The 21,728-nt window shown below is 35.1% G+C and overlaps 1 protein-coding gene across 6 annotated transcripts in view; it reads right to left on the minus strand.

Annotated features, from left to right (window-relative positions):
* Positions 1 to 21,728, minus strand: part of CADPS2 (calcium dependent secretion activator 2) — a 495,178-nt gene that overhangs the window by 175,902 nt on the left and 297,548 nt on the right. For all 6 annotated transcript variants that reach the window (XM_058529077.1, XM_058529069.1, XM_058529059.1 and 3 more), the window contains one exon: positions 2,777 to 2,843. In XM_058529077.1, the coding sequence (XP_058385060.1) occupies positions 2,777 to 2,843 (67 nt within the window). The remainder of the gene's footprint in view (positions 1 to 2,776; positions 2,844 to 21,728) is intronic.

The following is a 21,728-nucleotide window of genomic DNA, read 5'->3' on the forward strand; positions in this document are numbered from 1 at the left end:
CAAGTTTGGTAGCATTACTCTAAATTTCAATTATGGAGTATATGTGTTTACCTACCTTGGTTTAAATTGGATTTTACCCGTTAAAATGTTAAACACATATTTTTGTTATTGGGAGAACTTTCTAACTCCCAAAAGACATGATCAACGTTCCTCAAAGACACGCCAATTAATGATTTCAAAGTATTCAAATTCCTTCTTTCATTTCTAAACTCTCTTATGGAGTTATAATCAAAGTATACATGTTTGTCCTGTAACTTTTGATTCTTATGATCATATGCTAGAAAATAAGAAGCAAAAGATTAGGTCGAACCTTACCTGGCCAAAAGCATGAGGTGATCATTTGACCTCTCAAGATTGATCCAATAAAGCCTAATTTTCATATTAAACAATCAGTATATTCGAAACTCTTTTAGCCTACTGTCACTTAACCAGATCTCAGACTAACAAACACTCTCTGATTCATTCTTTAGAACATCTTGAGTATGATCCAGCAATGGTGCTCCTTGGTTTACCCAAAGGAATTTACCCAATGGTGCTCCAATTTACCCAAAGGAATTGAAAGCTTATGTCTACACAGAAATCTACACACAGATGTTTATAGCAGCTTTATTCATAACTGTCAAAACTTGGAAGCAACCAAGATGCCCTTCATAGGTGAATGGATAAATAAACTGTGGTTTATCCAGACAATGGAATAGTATTCAGCACTAAAAAGAAATGAGCTATCAAGCTATGAAAAAACATGGAAGAAACTTAAACGAATATTACTAAGTGAAAGAAGCCAATCTGAAAAGGCTACATACTGTGTGATTCCAACTATATGACACCCTGGAAAAGGCAAAACTATGAAGACAACAAAAAGATCAATGGTTGCCAGGGGGTAGGGGAGAGATGAATAGGGAGAGTACAGGGGAATATTTAGGGCAGTGAAAATACTCTGTATGATATTACACTGATGGATATACGTCATTATACATTTGTCCCAAAGTATATACCATACAACACCAAGAGTGAACTATAATGTAAACTACGGACTTAGGATGATTATGATGTATCAATGTCAGTTCATCCTTGCTAACAAACATACCAAGAGATGTTGATAATAGAGGGAGGCTATGCATGTGTGGGGACGGGATATATGGGAAATCTCTGTAACTTTTCTCAATTGTGTTGTGTAGCTAAAACTGCTAATGACTAATACGTAAAACACTATGCTTATTAAGAATCAGTTGGGTTAGTTTATTGGCAGAACAACAGTTATTGAGTCTTTTCAAAGACTCAATAAAGAGAAGTCACTAACACAAACTTGTCAAATTAGACGTGAGCAAGACATTACTAGACAGGAATAAAATCAAAATGTCCAGAAAGATCTGCATTCAAACTGCTTAGTGAATGCATGTAAGTTCTTGTGCCAAGGCAAAGAAATTAAACCTGGAAACCTAAGAAGATGCCTCATAGGTGTGGTATTTGGAGGATAAATCACCCAGAACTCCAAACAGGGGGCCCTTACTCAAAGCAATGCTTGGGCTTTATAACGAGACAGAGAGACAGAGAGAGAGAGTGAGAGAGAGAGAGAGAGACAGAGAGAGAGAGAGAGAGAGAGAGAGAAAGAGAGAGAGAGAGAGAGAGGGAATCTTTTATTAAATTAGTTGACCAAGTGAAAAGGTCACATATTAGCCAGGAAAAAAATAGGCTGGCTTTTTGCCACGTAGATAAAACTACTTTTGACTAAATTTTTATACTTTTCATGCAATTACCAAGCCATTATGGCACATCAGTAATTTTACCTGGCAACTGATAGATGGCCATATTTCCAGAAGAGAACAGATGACAATTTTCCTTCCTTGGCATTTCACCATGTCATTATGATCTAGTTCATTTAAGTTCGCTTAATGTGTGAGTAGGAATTAATTTTTAGAGACTGTTTTCTGTTAAGAATTCCAAGAGTGATTCTCTTTTCATATATATCCATTGGGAATAAAACAGCTTGGATTTATCACAGAATGGAATGACTATTACTTAGAAAGCTTTTCTTTCTAAGTAAATTGCACTTAATGAGTATATTCTATGAGCAAAGGTTATCCATGATTCAAAAAAAAACCAAAAAACAAAAGAGTCAGCCAAACTTTATATTCCAATAATTTGCCTACATTCAGAATCCTAACACAAATAAATCTAACAATCAATGTAAAGACATATTTATGTAAGTGATATATATGGCATATTTGTATAAAAATGAGTGTTTGTATACATTAAGGTTTATATATAAAATATCACAAGGATGTAATTCTCAAGGTATGGTCTTGGAATCCTGGAGATCTTCAAGATCCTTTCAGGGGATATGTGAGGTCAAAACTACTTTTATAACAGTATTCAGATATCATGTGCCTTTTTCACACTTATTCTCTCATCAGGGTAGCATTTTCCAGAGGCTAAATTTCATCTGATATTGCAAGAGACTGAAGGCAGAAGCTGATATGAAAATACACCTGCATTCTATTAAGTCAAACATTAAAGAGATGTACAAAAGCATAAAATAATGCCCCTTATTTCACTAAGATGTTTGCTTTGGAAAATAGTTATTTTATGTAAAAATATTATCTGTATTAGCATGTAATGGATTAAACACTTTTATTTCAAAACGAATATATATTTTTTTTACTGTCTCAGTTTTAATTTCTAATACAGTAAATACTGATAGATACAAGCTACATAAACAAAAGTTTGAGAAACACTATCTTAGAGCGATTATGCAACAGGAAAAAAATTTACTAACCTGTACAAGAACAAAGTAACGTTTTTTCCATCTTTTCCAAACCTTCTGTCCAAGGGCATACAGATATCTGGCAAGAAAAACAAACAAGCAAAAGAAGACTTTATATGAATAATGTTGTAGTTCTGCGTAATCGTATTTCTTCCATAGGTATTTATTCTTGAGGCCAGCCTGCTAAAGGCAAGGTTTAGTTTATTTGGAATCTGAGACGGCACGCAGCTTCTGTATTACAAAATGACTGAGCTTATTCTAGGTTCTTGAAAGGGAATTGATTTATGTGGCTTATCAATTTGTCAGTTCTTACCACAAATTGAGCGAAGTTGGAGTTAGAAAGGATAATCAAAGAACCAGTAGGAATTGTCTTCTTACACACACTTCCTAGGAGAGACAAAGGCTACGAGTTGAGAATGTGGTACTGAAGGTTTCAGCTCTCAGATGACTGGGGCTGAGGAGCGGGGCCCGAGGAGGAGCTGCTGTAGAGTCAGGAACCCAAGGTGAAGGGTCACTGTCCAGCTGAGTGACCTCGAGGTGTGTCTACACCAATCTCAGTTTCGATTTCCTCAACCATCAAATGAAAGGATTGGATTTGCTGATGTCTAATGTCCCTGTCAGCTCCACAATTCAGGGATTTACCTGACTTATGGAAGCATCTTGCTGCAAATTTTCCTAACTATGAAACTCAGATAATAACGAAGATAACACTGTGTAATTTAACATAGTTTCAACCAAGGCTTTTAACTTTGCATTGCTATTAGTAACCTAAATTGAAATGATTAGTCCATCATTTGAGATAGAACTTTTGTTCTTACTGAATATACAGATGTAAGCTTAAGTATCAAGGAGGAAAAAGAAGAAATTAAAAATTTAATGAAGTGTAAGCTTGTCATGGAGATCTATTTTAAAATTACACCATGAAACTACACACACACCTCCTACAAAAGTGGAAAACATTGTTAGAAGTTTAAAATATGACAAATAGAGGCTGAATTTTTAAATTAAAGTAAGATTTTTCAATATTTTATCACAATCCCTTTTTCTGAAGTGAAGGTTTAACATTAAAGATGCTATTCAAACTAAGTTAATTTATATAGAATTCTGAGTAATAAAAAAGCACTATAGCTAACAGTTTATTTAGGGGCTTAAAGTCTCTAGACTTTCACAATTTTTAAAACTAAAAGCTTGAATTTTTAGTTTCTGTCTTATTAAAATAATTCTCTTTTGCAAAACAAAACAAACATATTTTTTGCCCTTTTTAAAAAAAGTAATATGAGATGTCAGCTGAAGTGTGGTGAAATGAATGTACACTCTTACTCACTATTAGTGGAGTGTAACGTATGATCACCTTTCTGTAGGATAACATGACAATATGAAGAAATAGTCCTACCTTTTCATCCTGGAATTTATTAGGAAAATAATTAGAAATGCACATGAAGATGTATACTACATGAATACATAGAATGGTGTTATTTATATTATTGAAATGTAATAACTTAAATGTCCAACAGTAGGTGAATTGTTTACTAAATGCTGGCATATTCATAGAAAAAAAGATCCTATGCTGCCCCTAAAATTATATTTTTGATGAAATTAATAACATAAAGAATATCTCAATATATAAAGTTATCTGAAAAGAGCAGATTCAGAATTACATACTTAATGATTTGGAATTTGTAAAAAAAAAAAAAATATATATGTATACATATATGAAATAAATACTCTAAAATATTAGTAACAGTATCTTTGAGTGGAAGATTTAAGTTTCCATTTAAACTTATTTTTATGGAAGATTTAAGTTTCCTTCTTTATTCTCTGTATTTCTAAATCTTCAGAATCAAAAAAAAAAAAAAAAAAAGAGAGACCAACATGAGATTACTAAAAGTCATAATAAAAAGTAGGCTCTTGCGGGGCTGGCCCAGTGGCGTAAGCGGTTTAGTCGCGCGCTCCGCTGCGGCGGCCCGGGGTTCGCCGGTTCGGATCCCGGTGCGCACTGATGCACCGCTTGGCAAGCCATGCTGTGGCGGCGTCCCACATAAAGTGGAGGAAGATGGGCACGGATGTTAGCCTGGGGCCAGTCTTCCTTAGCAAAAAATGAGGAGGATTGGCAGATGTTAGGACAGGGCTGATCTCCTCACCAAAAAAAAAAAAAAAAAAAGTAGGCTCTTGCATTGGAAAGCATCAAGCATACTGTCCAAATCAATTATATATTTTCTTTCAGACACATCAGCCAGCTGAAGTGTTTGGTGAACTTTTCCACTCTGCTCTCACGATACCCTTGATACCATATCATCTGTGCTGGTGGATGTAATGTGAATCCCTCTAGTGACTGACAGAGACATCTGCCGCTACTGTTCTCACCTGTTCACTGTCTCCTCCAGAGGACCCCTTAAAGCCGCTGCCTCACCTTTGCTCTAGCCTCTAACTTCTCTTCTATGGTTCTGGTAATAGGTGTTTAGCTGCTCTCTTTCTGTCTTTCCTATGCAATTTTCCTCTCCTGAAATGCACACCCCCAAGCTCCTATTACAGGGTTAACAGCAATGACCTCAGGAGCAGAATACTGTGGATACCACTGATGCCCTCTATCAAAGTGCACTAGCAAGATGCGCACCAAATAGCTGCCTCGGGCCACAGAGGGCATGTGGAATAACCTGTGCCTGGGACCACAGCCTGCTTCTCCGCTCCTTCAAATGGTCTCACAGCTGCTGGGCAACTGGGTCATACATAAGTGAAAGCGAATAGTGATATGCAAACCATCAACATTACAAGCAAGTCAAGTGTAAGTCTTGCTGCGAGTGTAGGTCCTGTATAAGGAATACCACTGTCAGCTGCAACATTATTCAAAATGATGGACCAACAAATTTAGAATGAAAATGCATGGTTTCTCAGATGACAGAAGGGTGGATGGATGGATACATGTGTATACTGAAAGATGTTATAAGAAACAGAGTAAAAGGCAATGAGACTGGACCACGGTAAGCATTTGAATGTTAGGCCTTGAGGTATTTGGGGCTATTGCACTATAAGAAAGAATTCAATCGAACATATACAAAAGAAGTCACAATTGAGCAAATATACCCACAAAGTAACTGGTCATAAGAGTTTTCCTCTCCACATTAAAAAAAAATTACACTCAACAAAAAATTAACTGCATAAGGGAAATGTTATAAATGCTATGCAGGAAAAATATGATAGTTTCTGCCCTTTAGTTTTCATATTAGCCAGACAAAAATTTTATGTAAAAAAATGGACATGAATAAAATACATCAGAAAAGATAACTATACTGAATAAGAACACGTTAAAACTTCACTTTAATGAATTTGAGTTTTTTCACTACAATGCCGAGTTCTGGATTTAGGTATCAAATCACTCTCTAGCTGCTTTTTCACTGATATAAAAGATTCTTGGCATAAGAGACACTTAAAATTGAGGGAAGAATGAAGAAAAAAGACATTCATCAATACCGTTTAAAAGCAAAAACTCAAAAACCATCTAAGAATCAAAGAGTAAGGAATGATTAGGTTGCCATTAAAAGTGATGCCAAGGGGCCAACCCGGTGGCGCAAGCAGTTAAGCGCGCGCGCTCTGCTGCAGGAGCCTGGGGTTCGCTGGTTCAGATCCTGGGCGCGCACCAACGCACCGCTTGGCAAAGCCATGCTGTGGCGGCATCTCATATAAAGTGGAGAAAGATTGGCATGGATGTTAGCCCCTCCACCAGTCTTCCTCAGCAAAAAAGAGGAGGATTGGCAGATGTTAGCTCAGGGCTGATCTTTCTCACAAAAAAAAAAAAAAAAAAAAAAAAAAAGTGAAGGATTGGCAGATGTTAGCTCAGGGCTGATCTTTCTCACAAAAAAAAAAAAAAAAAAAAAAGTGATGCCAAAAAAGAATAATATGGAAAAATTATTATAATGTTAAGTTAAAAAAAAAAAAAAAAGCAGTCACACAATCTTATACTACATGCTTGGAAAAAAAATCCAGAAAGATGCAGCAAAATGTTAAACGTGCAGTTAATATCTGGCTGGTGAGATTAAAGATGAATTTCATATTATTCATGTCTTTCTGCATTTCCACAGTGTCTACATTGAGTACATCTTCCATTTTTTTAAAGTAAGGTTTATTGTTATATTTTACATAAAGTAAAATTCGCCCATTTTAGGTACATAATTTGATGAATGTTGACAAAGTCACGTAACCACTATTGCAACGAACTTATAGAACATTTCCACACCCCCCACAAAAGTTCCTTCATGCCCTTTTATGATCAATTTTCTTCTCACATCCCCAGCTCTGCAACCACTGATCTATGACCTTAAAGTTTTTTGTTTTCCAGAATGTCATATAAGTGGAATTATATACTATGTACCCTTTTGTATCTTGCTTCTTTACTTAGTAGTGTAAAGCTTTTGAGATTCATACATATCGTTGTGGAGATTTATACATATTCATACATATGTCATGCATACATATGAACAGGAAATTCATTCCTTTTTATTGCTGAATATTTTATTTCACTGTATGAATTTACTTCAATGTGTTTATCCATTTACCAGTTGGTGGACGTTTGGGTTGTTTCCACTTTTTTGGTTATCATAAATAAAGTTGCTATAAACGTTCATGTACAGGTCTTTGTGTGAACATGCTTTCGTTTCTCCTGGGTAAATATCTAGGAGAGGGATCAGTGAGTTATATTGAGAGAATGTGTTTAACTTTATAAGAAACTGCCAAACTACTTTCCAAAGTGGTTGTACAATTTTTCATTACCACTAGCAATGTAAGAAAGTATATCTTACTTTCAGAAGCAAAAACTTTATTATTAAGGATTTTGGAGATGTGGTCATTACAGCTCCATAAATAATATTTCTGGTATGACTAAGTTGAATACCTATAAACCAAAGATAATCTTTGTCGCTTTATCTTGAGTGCAATGGAGAACTCCTACAAGCTTTTAATGGTTAAATGGGTTTTCAGTTTTCACGGCTATTTGCAAGTTCTGGAATTTGGAGCAGTCTAAATTCTTTGTAGGTCAGTGGTCTTAGCTCTGGGAGGGTTGAAGTGTCGAGAGAGTAAGGAAAAGGGAATATTTGAATCATTTGAATATTTGCTTACAACAGGATGATCTGTTCATTAGAAAGCATCTGTAAAAATCAAAATATATTCTTTCCTAAGCTATCTTTATGTCTAGCTTTGTTATTGAATCACAGTTCTGTTTTTTTAATATTGAGTGTTAGGTTATAAATTCTCTCTTTTATGGATAAAAATCCAATAAGATTTGGGGCCGGCCCGGTGGCGCAAGCGGTTAAGTGCGCGCGCTCCGCTGCGGCGGCCCGGGGTTCGCTGGTTCGGATCCCGGGCGCGCACCGACGCACTGCTTGGTAAGCCATGCTGTGGCGGCGTCCCATATAAAGTGGAGGAAGATAGGCACCGATGTTAGCCCAGGGCCGTCTTCCTCAGCAAAAAAGGAGGAGGATTGGCGGATGTTAGCTCAGGGCTGATCTCCTCACAAAAAAAAAAAAAAAAAAAAAAAAAAAAAATCCAATAAGATTTTTTTTTACTTCAGAAAAATATACTAAATTTACATTTAACATATGTTCTACTAGGCAATAGATTCACTTCATTACACTTACATAGCGATGTTCAAGTATTCTTAATTACTGAAAGATGAGTTACTATACATAAAGAGACTATTATAACAAATTTTTAAAGAATTTGTATACAATAGGTTGACTTCAAATAGTTATACAATGTAATTTGATCTTTAATGATTTACAAAGGACCCTATGGCGTCTCAGGGTCATTATTATGAACATCAATTATAACTACATAATTCTGTAAAAGGAAAAGGTACAGCTGACAGGGCTACATCTATTTGACATACAATGGCAATAGTGTTAAACAGATCCTGGAAAGCTATTTACTTGTCACTTATTTCTGTTTCATAAAAATAGTTCAGAATTAAAAAAATCTATTATTATTTTCTTGTCATGTGAATTCTGGACAAATTGGTTTTTTACTGCTTTATGAAATCTGATTCTACTCAATAAAGGTGTAGGGAACATCATCCAAGAAGCATATTTGTCATCCTGGAGAGAGAGTACCTTGCCTAGTGTACTACAGACCTGTTGGTGGGTCTGCTCTGCAGCTGTATGCTCCCTGAATACTTTGTAACCTCTTGAGTCATTACTAGCTTCCTCTCCATTGTATGATTACCTCAAATAAAAAAAGAAAGTTTTTTATAAAGGTATGTAAATCAGACTTGCCAAATACCAGTCAAACTGGGAACACACATTTAACTGGGTTTTATGTGACAATTTATAACGTTAGCCAATAAAATAAATATTTATCACACAGCACGAGAGTAACATTTGCTAATGGGTTCTGTGAATTTTTTTTCACCTTATTTTAAAGAGGAAAGCAAGTTTTGTTTTTGTTTTTTGGGTTTTTTTTGTGGGGCTTTCAATAGTATTTTCATCAACATACAGAATTTGGTTTTAAACAAAACAATTTTGCTCACCATTGTTAAATTATTTCAGTGAAGTAAGAAATGGATGGAGAATGAACGAACGCATACCAGCAGTTTTCACAGTCAAACTACATTCTCCAGTACTCTGTTAGAGTAAGGCCCTAGGAAAAAAATTACCTAATCAAACTTAAATTTGATCCAAGAATTATTATTTGAACGGGGATAAAGAGATATTCTGTTGTACATATTTTAAAAACATATATTTCCAATGCTAATTTGTACTAAATATACCACTTTTTCCATTGAAATATTTCCAATGCATCACAATACTCGTGTAACTAGAGTATTTTGGATTATTTAAAAATAACTGCTCAGATACTATTTAAAAGTGTTTGCTTTCATCAATACACCCAACATAAGTAGGGTATTACGAAGTCGTTCCCTTTGAACAAAAAATTGCCTGCTTAACTTTAAAATCTTCTCTTCTTACATGGGATTAGGTAACAATGAAATTAGTAGCACTGACACAAAGCTTGGATTTAACACATAAGAGTAAAGCCTCGAAGCATTTGGTTTTATAAATCAGTATAAACACAGCAATAATCTTAAAGTATTAATCCCTCTTCTAGGGCTGTTTCTAACGGAGAGCACTATTTGCTCCAAAGAAACAGAGGAATCATTGCTAGGAAACAATGCACAAAACCAGCTAAAGGTGTATCAATGTTGCATTCACCTATGGCTATTTTTTGGTACTTCTAACTATTCTTAGGTCATGCTCTATGTTCAAATATCAATTTGAACGTTTCCACTTTTTATTGTAAAACATGATGTGGATGCATAAATTATGTACCATATGCTGTTAGGAAAAATGTCAAGAGAAGAGAAAAAAGAGAAAATAAAAGAATTTTGGTATGGCCAAACCTCACCTCAATATAATTACTATTAACAAGGCAAACAGGGCAAGGGCCGGCCCCGTGGCACAGCGGTTAAGTGTTTGAGCTTTGCTGCTGGCGGCCTGGGTTTGGATCCCGGGTGCACACCGATGTACCGCTTGTCTAGGCCATGTTGTGGTGGCGACCCATAATAAAGTGGAAGAAGATGGGCACGGATGTTAGCCCAGGGCCAGTCTTCCTCAGCAAAAAAAGAGGAGGATTGGCATGGATGTTAGCTCAGGTCTGATCTTCCTCACACAAAAAAAAGGCAAACAAGCACTATTTTTCATCTTCTGCATCAACAGTTACATATAGTCATTTGAGAATCTCAAAACTTCACACTAAAAATTGTATAATCTCCATGGTATCAACACGATCCTTAAAAGAGTTATTTGTTAACTTAATTAACAAATCAACCAGAATATACACTAGAGTAGCTTCTAAAAATGTTTATTTGTGGACATATGAAATCCATCAGAATGTCCTTGACAACAGGAATAAAAACTTTTCTTTAGATTTACATTGACCATTAACAATACATATTATTCTATTATCAATAAAATGGTCTCAACGATAGATTTATTAAGTAAAATGAAGTTTGGTAAAAATAAACTTAAAGCAAAACAAAAATCAGTAAAATTACTATCCTTATTTTTGCTGGATTTTCAAATAGATATTTACATTTCATCACATGTTCATACTGCAATGCTTGGAAAATAAAATTATTTCAAATGCTTGTTTTTACACAGTACCCCTTCAAATACGTTTTTTAAAAAATAGATTCACATATAACATTCTGTGATTTGTCTTCCTTTAACCCAAAATACTTCCAAAATTACTTTTACTAATAAATTAAGCCATTTTTAAAATAAATGCTATATATTTCTCTGCTAATCACAAAAGTTAATGCAATTTCAAGAACTCATTTTCTGATTAGTTTTAAAAATTGAGATTTAACTCATCTTCATAACATATGTCTGAACTACAATATATTCTATTATTCTAGTATAGAATAAGAATAAAAATAGAATAAACAGCTAATATTCTCTAACTATACCAAATTTGAAATAGAAAACGCTAACATGAAATAAAGAACTCGTTTACCCAAACACTTTAAAAGCACATTATAAAACCTTTCTAACTTGAAGATTGTTCCAAGAATACTTCGACTCACAGAAATTCTCCAAACATATTACTGAATATCGTAGTCTAGTTTCAATTAGACTAGTGGCATACAGTTCTAATAGAAAGGAGAATATGACAATTTATTTGCACTGAGTCCTTGCTGTGGGAGTTCATGGTTTTACTTTATGATGAAAAATCATCACTAATGAATATTTGAAAAACATAATTGTATACAGAACATGGGAATTATTCAGTGCTTGAAAAAAAGGACTATTAGTTTTGGCAGATCACTTGTGAGTCTAGCTTTTTATTCAAAGAAACGAATAATAAAGCTTTTCTTCTACAAGCCTTTATTTTTCAAGGAAAAATACAGAAAGAAAAAAAATCAATATATAGAGTAGTTTAGTCTTGGAAAGGGCTTTCTTAAAGGGAAACCTCAGTCAAGGATGAAAGAGCAATTAATGCAGGCTCAAAAATCTGGGCCATTCTGATAGAGTTCGGTTAACATGTGGCAGAAGTAATCATCCACTTGTGAAAATGATTTTCAGTTCATTCTCAAACACCTTTCAGACACTCATGATCCCATTTAACTGACAACAATACAGGCTATCTATGGGCACCATTGCATTTGATGTGAAAACCAATAGGGACCAAATGCCCTCAGGCACTTTCAGTCAGCCCTGCATGTCCTCTGCTGCTTGCATAAAAGGAATCTTCCTTTCACTACATTCTTTCTTTCCTTTAACCCCACAAGATTAAGCTTTTTTTGTTTTTTGTTTTGTTTTCAGCCAAGGATGAGCAAAAGAAACTGATTCAAGACAACAGTGTGATCTGGGCATTAAGAAACCCAGAAGTAAATACTTTCTAGTGGGTGTTTATACTTTCTGAATTCTGGGAAAGAGTATACAAGAGGTGGGGAGGCAAGGAAAAGATCATCACCAAACAAAATGACGTCACATTTTGAGAGAAATTATGAATGAAGAAAAATCAAACTCCTAACTGTTGAGTAAGAAGTTAAAACGTGTGTGCTATATGAACAGGAGACTTACAAAAGCAAACTTGAGTCCAATGTAGAGTTCTTCACGCATTTTCTGTATCATATTTTGTAGAATCGGTAACAAAAACTGTCACCCTTCTTTTTTCCTGACAAGTCTCCTCATCGCTTAATCTCAGTTAAAGCTGAGTTAAATCTCAGCTCATATCAGCATTATCAGATTAAGTATGATTGTCTAAGGTATAAAAGCCATCTTTTAAAAACTGGCTTGCCATTGCACAATCTAGAATATAAATAGAGGCAAACTGCCAAGATAAGAAGAGCATAAAACCTTGCTCCACCTTCAGATACGACACCAAGAACTTCAAGTGACCATTCTTAAAGGAGGTGTTTTAAAATAAATGGCAACACACTGTCACCTGGAAACAAAGCTGAACTGGGGAAATTACCTAAGTAGTTCTATGAAAAATAGTTTTAAACAGCCAAACAATCTAAATCAAACTATACAGAGAAACCTTTTATGAAAAATAGTTTTTCTTACATTTATCTTTGATAACTGATCATCAGCACTTTTTTATATCTCAATTAGCAGAAAAAGTGCCCTAACATATATTTTTTAGTGGTTCATGATTTCATTAAGGCTGATATTTATAAAGTTATACTCTACCACAGAGGGCAGCATATTTTGTAGGCATGGTTTCACGTTTTTCCTGTTTAAATGTCCTTCAAAATATAGTAACATTTTTCTGCATGTGTGTAAGCTTCACAGCTTTGTTAAAAGTTTAAAAATGTTAGTGAGCTTTCCAAGGTCATTACAAAATATCTCAGAAGAGGGTAAGAGGGAAAGAATGTTCAAAGATTGTACTCAGCAACCTATCGGAAGCAGGCGAACTTGCACAGAGTCACGTCTGTGCTTCCATCCTCTAGGAGGCAGCCAGAGGCTGCGAAGATCTGAATCTCTGGGAGACACGCTATGACACATCCCAAAGGGAAGGACACTCCACATCACTTAGCAAAAAAGCTCTGGGGCACCCGAAGATTAAAATGAAATAATTCACTTAGGCAATCCTAGATATTTTTGTGAGATCGTCCATTAAGCTAACCTCTCCCTGAAAATGCAAATGGTTTGGTAACAATAAAACAAAGGTTTTAGCAAAGGCTATTATGAATGTATCAAACTATCTCTTATTGGTTATTGGCAATACCTTCCGTTTTGCGGCACAATGTTGCCAAAACAAAGCAAAATGATCAAACATTTTAAAACATTATATACAATATAGGTATTCCTGAGTTAACAGATATTTTAGTTCTCAGTTTCCTCTTCTATAAAGGGAGATATCTGTTCTACCTTCTTTGTATTTAGGATAAATTCAAGTGAAATATGTACATAAAACACCTACTGTATAAACTGTATACACTCTAAAAAGAAAATCATCAAGAAGATAATTTGGGATTCCGTATTTTCCACTGCATGTGTCTTGGGACATCTGGATACAAAGAAGAAGTACGCAGAAAAAAGAACGGGTTTGGTGGGCAAATAAATGTGAGAAATACTGAGCTAAACCAAACTAAACGTTCTGTATGTGAGGACTATTAAGAGCCTATAGGAGACTTGGACTTATAATAAGACACGGAAAAGTGGAGGAGAATTGTGTGTGTAGTGTCTCCAAAATGACAATCTTTTTTAAAATATACCTTATAGAAGTAATGTTCTCCAGCACACACTTCGAGAAATTAGCTGGACTACGTTACTGTTAATGAGACTTTAAGCAATAAAACTATATAACTCATCTTTTGCATTCTGTTCAGAATTAACTAATATCCTAACCATAATTAGAATATCTTCTTCACTTCTAACATCATTTTACTAGGAATCTATAAACATTTATGTTTGAAAAAAAAGTTTTCTGTAAAATTTGGATCATAATCTCCACAGACTATGTTTGATTCCTAAAAGATCTCTTGTTGGGTAATGTTACTCTCTGGTCTTAGTTAATGAGGACATTTTTGGAGAGCTCTGAAAATTAGACAATTGTCCACGTCCATCTTTAAAGTAACTTACCTTCACGTGAGTTATTTACAAAGGTATTTGAATTCCTGTGACAGCCAGCATGTTTCACAGATTCCCTTCTCCAACAGCCTTGTTCTACCCAAACTACGTCACTTGAGCTTCAATTTTATGCTTTGTGACCAATCTTATCTGTTGTCAAGGAGGACTGTGGCGTTCTGGTTCAAGTTGAGGGACTGAGCAGTGAAATTCCCTTACTATCATTCCAGCTTCGACGCTGTACCTTGGCCTCCATCCCTGCCCTGTTCCCTTTGCTTAAGTGGCTGTCTGACAAGCTGCCCAGTACCCCAGGCTGAGGACCCAGCTCTGCTCTCATTCTTGCTAATCTCTAATACCCTGCTCTTGAATTCTGGACATATTACTTGGTCGTAGACACTTCTTTGACTGCTCATCTGCAAACATCGCCTGTGCTGAGCTCCTTTGATCTTTTTTTGCCTTACTTTGACAGCAAGTACCCCTCTGTGCAAATACTTTGAAATTCTCGCTGCTTCTCTCATTGTTTGCGAGTTGTCTGTCTTATCATCAGTCTCACACATCTTACAATTTCATCCATTCCAACAATTTAAATCAATTTAGTTTTTAAGTCTCACATTTCCAATTTCTTCCCATCCCTCAGTCCAACTACGCTTTCTCAGAGAAGCCCTCCCTGACAACCCTAAAGAGGTCATGTTCCCTTATTACCTATATTAGGCAAGATGTGGACATTTCTTCCACAGCCCCGCTATGGCCTGTGGCATGGCATACTGGACTGATGTCTATTTCCAGCACAAGACTATAAGCTCCGTGAGGGCAAGGACCACATCAGTTATGACTCGCTCTCTTCCATTTATATAGCAGACGTTCCACAAACATTTTTAGAATGATTAAATGGCTGTTTCTAGTTTTGTCATTAGGAACAATTATAACAAGAACATAATGAAAGAAGTAAATTTCTAGCAAAAATTTAAATAATATATATCAAGGTAAAAGAAAAAGCTTTGGATAGAATTTGGACTTTCCATAAGGTTGGTATTTTTTTTTTTAATTAAGAGTATTCAAATAGTTTTAGTAGCAGAATGTCATCCTAATATTTAACTTAATAGAAGCAGCTGCTTTGAAAGCAGGCACAGATGTTCAGGAGTCCAGTCTACCTACCACCCCATTATCCAAAAAAAGGGACTCCCAGGGTTTTGCGCAAGACAGTTTGAACCCCTGCTGAAAAAATGCCCCAAGGTCACAGTATCACAAGGGCCTTTCAGTCAAAATGGAATATATTCTATGTCTAAAGATCTCAAAATGCCACCAGATTTCTAACTCCCACTAATATTCTTTTTTTAAAAGATATATGAACATTGTTGGAATCTCTGAGGAGGCCCAACAATTTAGTACCTCTTTTCTTTGCCTAAGTTCTGAACAAACTGGCTTAAGGCAAAAGAGTTAATGAGAGAGGGCGAAGACAGAGAAAGAGAGAAAGAACACAAACGATGGATTCTCTTGAGCCCCTTCAACTTTTAATTGCTATGCACCTGGTATGACTTTCACTTTTTTTCACCTGTAAAACAGGAATTGCAATATTTGCTCCGACTATAATGGACAGTGTCATTATACAAATCTAGTGAACTGATGTGCTATGTAAAAAGGCCTTTGAAACTACACAGCACAATGTAAATCAAGGTGGCATCATCATTACTTTATTACTAGCAGTATAATATACCAAAAAAATCTCAATCTAACTTTTTTGAGGGACTCTTTGGGAAGTTTGGGGGGAATGGCAATGAATTTTTCAACTTTGCCCATTTAGGGAAAAAAAAACTTTCAAAGAGCGGGGTAAAAATTTGAGTATATCTTTTTCTAATGAAGTACAACTATGATATCACACAAGTTAAAACAAAACAACCAGTTTCTCATTCATCAAATAAAGGTAATATTTCTATAGAGCACATGTATTATGTTTCCCAGCTACTGAATTCCTTAAGTTCTTAAGAATTTGCTCCGTATCAACCAACTAAAAAATTCGAGGTGACTACAGAAGAGTATACTTTGCTGTTTGGTTTCTCTCTTACACACTTTTATTTGGAGAATGAATAACAAAATAAAGGCAATAGTAATAAGAGGGTGATGTACAATCAGGCTGGGATTCATTGGGCTAGGCTTGTAAAATATTTCTTTCTCCTTGAACTTAAAGCTTAAGAATTGCATTTTTTTTATTTGCCTATTAAACTGCATTCACAATGCTTCTGCCTATGAATGCAGGACACAAAGAAAAACGAAATCAAGATAGTCAATAGAAATAAAAACCTTTGACATTTACACTACATATTCAGAATTTCAAGTCTCAGATATTTTTGGTTAAAATTGACCTTAGTGAAATCTTTTATTATTCATATACTACTAAACATTGAAATTTTTCTATATTAATTTGATAAGATGCCTTGACAAGTTCGATATGTTCAAAATGAACTACCACTTCACCTTCTTCTAACCTTTTATTCTTGCATTTTTTTAAAAAAGAAAATGTCTTGAAGATTACTTAATAGTACTTAAATACTAGTACCACCTTGATTACCGAGTTCTCTATTCAACAAAAATATTTTCTGTTTTGGGGGGAATGCTTGCGCCATCTACTGGAGAAATATATTACTACTTTTGTCAAACAACTATACCACCATCTGCAAAGATACTCGTAAGGCACTTCTGGATTCTAAAATGCAACTTTGGAACAAAATCTTTTCTTTCCTGTATGTTAAGGCATGTGTCAGTAGTGGAAATCAGTGTCTTTTTTATAAAGCAACACAAAACCATTAGTTCAAATAATTCAGTAATTCCCATCTTAATGGAATCATTTGACAGAGTTATACATTCACAGGCAAAAGTAGACGTGGAAGAGAGCGAGAAACAGATGGAGGAAAGGAGATAAGTAACGATTTTACTGTTACTTAAAAAGTATAACAGCACCTAATTCTAAAATAAATATAAGCAGAGGCTTTCTCTCATTTAGCCATATAGCTAGGGATAAAGACGAGAATTTTGTTACATGGATATGTAGAATATCAAGATTACTTCACAGAAAAGAATTAAAGCCATTCTGCAGGTATTGCTGGATCTTTCTTAATAAATAACCAGAACCACAATAATAAAATGGAGTTCAAAAAATATCAGTACATAGAAGACAATGCCCTCTATCTTCCCCCACCCCCCGACTCTCTGTATGGTAGCACCAGCTAAAGCAGAACTGAAAAGAAATTTGAGATCTGTTCATTTTCAATTAAGAAGCCATGTTACTTTTTCCTAGGAAAAGAAAATGAGAATCTTGCTTTAAAGATCCATATCATAACTACATCCCTGAGTGTGGGGTTTGATTCTGTTGCTGGTACATACATCTGCTTTTCAGTGGGATGCAGAAATTATTAGAAAGTCACTATAACTGTAATTGATTAGAATCCAAATAATTTTCAATTTATGAGAGGGCTTTTCCCCCATTGTCTGCTCTACAATTAGAGGAAAATCGGCAAGAAAACAAATTCACTTCAGAGACTGTAAGACATATCCTGGAGTTAGTGCTCCTTAGTGATAACCAACTTAATATTTACTTTGCGCAGTTTAGGACAGAAGACATGCTCACCACAAACATTAACATAAGGTAGAAAATACTATGAAAAGTGAAGATAAACTACCATGGTAGTTCTTACAAGAGTCAGAGATTCTCAGACAGATGACCACAGGTGAATAAATGATCCTTAATCATCAAATAAAATTAAAATATATTTATGAAATAATTTAAATACTCTAAAAGGCAATACAGAATTCTAGTAAATATTAAGACAATTTTCAACAATAAAATTTGAAATTAAAAAGGTTTCTGGTTAGACTTATTTTGCTAGCACTCAAGTTATTAACCTTTTTATTCAATCTGTAAGCTAAAAAAAAAACAAAAGCCAATGACATAAAAAAGTGAGTAAAATGACAGGCTATAGTATTGCATTATAATATATTCCGTCATCACATACATTCTATACCGATATTCTTCAAATAACTATTGGCAATGCATTTCATCATCATTATCTTAACAGGTTACATCTCATTTTTTGAGATTTACTGAATTCTAGGCATTGTGCTTTGTACTTTACATATATTACCTCAGTTAATACTCACTACAGTCCTATTAGGTAGGTACAGTTATTGCTGCAAACTACAGTAAACATATAGTTTATAACCAACTTCTGATACTTTCAATACTATAAAAACTATATGAAGGAATACCTTTAAGTTTTAACTGGCAATATTCATTAAATATTTATACTTTCTGACTTTGCTACAAGATTCACTTTACAATTATAGTTAATTGTGAAGAAAGAGCCCCTAAATTCTATATACATAAAACACTTATCTTCATGTAAGATTTATCTCATATATGGAGAAGGTGGTCTTGATCTCAGAACAATAACATCAATCTCTGTATATTGGGTGAGGTGCATCCTGTACTGGTTGCTGGATTGGTTGTGAACAGGAAAGTGTTTACCTATACAGCAGGCCATCCTTTGGTGGTGGGTGTTAAGATAGGAGTCTTCATTTGGAGAAGACTAAGATCAAAATAGTAGGGGACGCTGATGAGGGGCCATCTAAGTCAGGTCAGCTTTTTGAGTAGAGCACCTAGTATCGCACAACGGTAGATAAGTAGGTCGGAATCCAGAGTGATGGCGAGCTTTATTTTCATATTCTCTGTGATTACTTTCGTGTTTGTTCTCCCTCAGCATACAGACTCTCAGAAGTTCTACACCACTTTAACTGTGCAAAGAGACACAAGGAAGGAATGTCTACATTGGAAGAGAAAGTAAGTGAGATGAAGGTAGAGCACAGCTGAGGCCTAGCATAACACGAAGGATGTCAGAGAACCCCTCCAGAAGGGAGAACTCACAGTCCCAGCCTCCCAGTCCAGTCCCCATATGTCCAGGAGATTCTCCTTCCTGAAGAAAACATGAAAAGTTTGGAGTTTTTCTCTTAATGGCAGTGGTATTCTCTTCCAATAGTTTCCACTAACTCGCAGCAACAGAGGAACAAAACTAACTACTTATCTAAAAAGAGAATTAGTATAGTCCCTATAGTAATATTACACTTAGATATGAGTTCTAAAACTGGTCTCAGTTGAATCTCAGTTTTTCCTAACTGTAAATAGAGGTAATGATTGGTTTTTTAATTGTTTCAAAGGATCATCCTGAGGCTCAAATGACCCAATAGATATAATAGCTCTTTTAATAAATGTAAAGATACATAAAGATGTAAAGAAATATTGTAGGCAGCGTTGTGTTGAAATCTAGGCCATGTCTTGATATCATTACAAGGAGTTAGACTTGAGAAATTCCATTAATTGGCTAATTTATCTACATAATATAAAACAAATAACATCTCAAATTTTCACTTGATTAAAAAAAATTTTTTTTGGAAGGTGGGGATGGAAGTGACTAATCAACGAACTCTTCTGACTCATATGGACCCAGCTGTATAATCATGGACAAAAAAAATAATTTAATTCTTCAGACTCATTTATTGTTAGCGTAGGAAAGGAAGCTTTCCTAAGAAACACATTTTCACAATATTTCAAGCACATTTGATAAGCTAATTTTTAACCCAATAATTTTTGAACAGTTGGAAATTTTAAAAGTATGTCAAAATCTACTTATTCTAATTCAGTGGTTCTCAAATGTTAGCAAGGAATGAAATCTTACACAGTGAGCTTGTGAAAATACAGATTGCTTGGCCTCACAGCCCGAGTTTCTGATTCAGTAGATCAGGCCTGAGCATCTGCATTTGTAACAAGTTCTCAAGTGATGCTGATGCTCCTGGTCCAGAGACCACACATTAACTACTGATTAATCTGTACCTATTCTGAAACTTAAACAAAAACTAACAATAATTTCAGCCTTATCTATATATTTAAAAGGTATTTTGCCTAAAAGTATTTAAGATTTCCCTAGAGTACTATGAACGTTTTTTCTAACTAAAATAAACAAAACAAAATAACGTTTTTCTCTTTTCTTCTTAAACTTGATCAGTGTGCCCCCAAGTGGATGAAAAAGTTACTAACAAGAAAGGAAAACGGAACAATTCTCACTGGGATGGAGTTAGATAAATTTATCTTTGTATTTGCCAGAATCCCCAACCTGGTGCTTTGCCCAGGATACACTCAGCACAGGTTAATTAAAACAATATCCACACATCCTTTTTTTTTTTTTATAGGCAAGATTAATTTTATTTATTTATTTTTCCCCCCAAAGCCCCAGTAGACAGTTGCATGTCACAGTTGCACATCCCTCTAGTTGCTGTATGTGGGACACGGCCTCAGCGTGGCCGGAGAAGCGGTACGTGGGTGCGCGCTCGGGATCCAAACCCGGGCCGCCAGCAGCGGAGCGCGCGTACCTAACCGCTAAGCCATGGGGCCGGCCCTCCACACATCCTTTAGAGGGGCCTACCACTTTTGCCTTCAGTGTTTCATTTATAAAACACTAATATTGGGCCAAGTAATGCCAAAATCTTTTAGCTCATAAATTCTATGCTGGTATGAAGTAACCACAAATCCTATTTAGAATAAAGTAGAATATAAAGAAATAACAGGGAAACCAATATTATTCTATGTTCTCCTTTTCTCACTACCACATAGTTCCTCAAAGTTGTATTCATTCAGGGTTTAGAAAGAAAATGATTTGTACTGAAATGACTGACTATAATGCAAGGTGGTTAAATGGACTCTGGCTAAACCCTCACCTCCCCTACATAGGATACTGGCAGTTGTCTGTTTGTGCCAGATACTAGAGGAATTCTCTGAAAGAAAAAATTTTCTTTGCAGATGTAACCTATAAAATCTTTACAGTACACCCATAGAAATTTGTGTATTATTTTGTAGTACCATAACTCATTTAAAAATGGATCAACTGAATATATTTTTTATTTTGACAGGTATATATAGAATCAATAAATTGAAGGGCCTTAGTCAATGTCACAAAAAGGATACTGTTGATATGTAAAATTTGTAACATAAAACACTGGTCAAGATGCTTGGAGCTTAAAGGCTTGATATTGACAATCTTTTTATTCATAATTTTCTTATATGCATGTATGTATCTCTCTGCCTATCTCCCTCCCACCTATTAGCGTTTATATATGTCCATCTCTTCTGCACTTTTCATTGTTCTCTTAATTTCAGAAGACTTGTATTTTAAAGGCATATGCAGTCTAAATTTTTGTAACTGCTCAAATCAACAAATTCATTCTGTATAATAGAAAGAAATTCAAAGGGCAGAAACGCGTTTTGCTGGCACCACACAGTGGCACTGGTATATGCTGTAAGGGGGCTAATGAATACATTTACTTCTCTGCATTTTCCTTAGCTTCCTTAAGTACATGTATTT

This window comes from Diceros bicornis, chromosome 3, assembly GCF_020826845.1.
Source record: "Diceros bicornis minor isolate mBicDic1 chromosome 3, mDicBic1.mat.cur, whole genome shotgun sequence".
NCBI classification, from domain to species: Eukaryota; Metazoa; Chordata; class Mammalia; order Perissodactyla; family Rhinocerotidae; genus Diceros; species Diceros bicornis.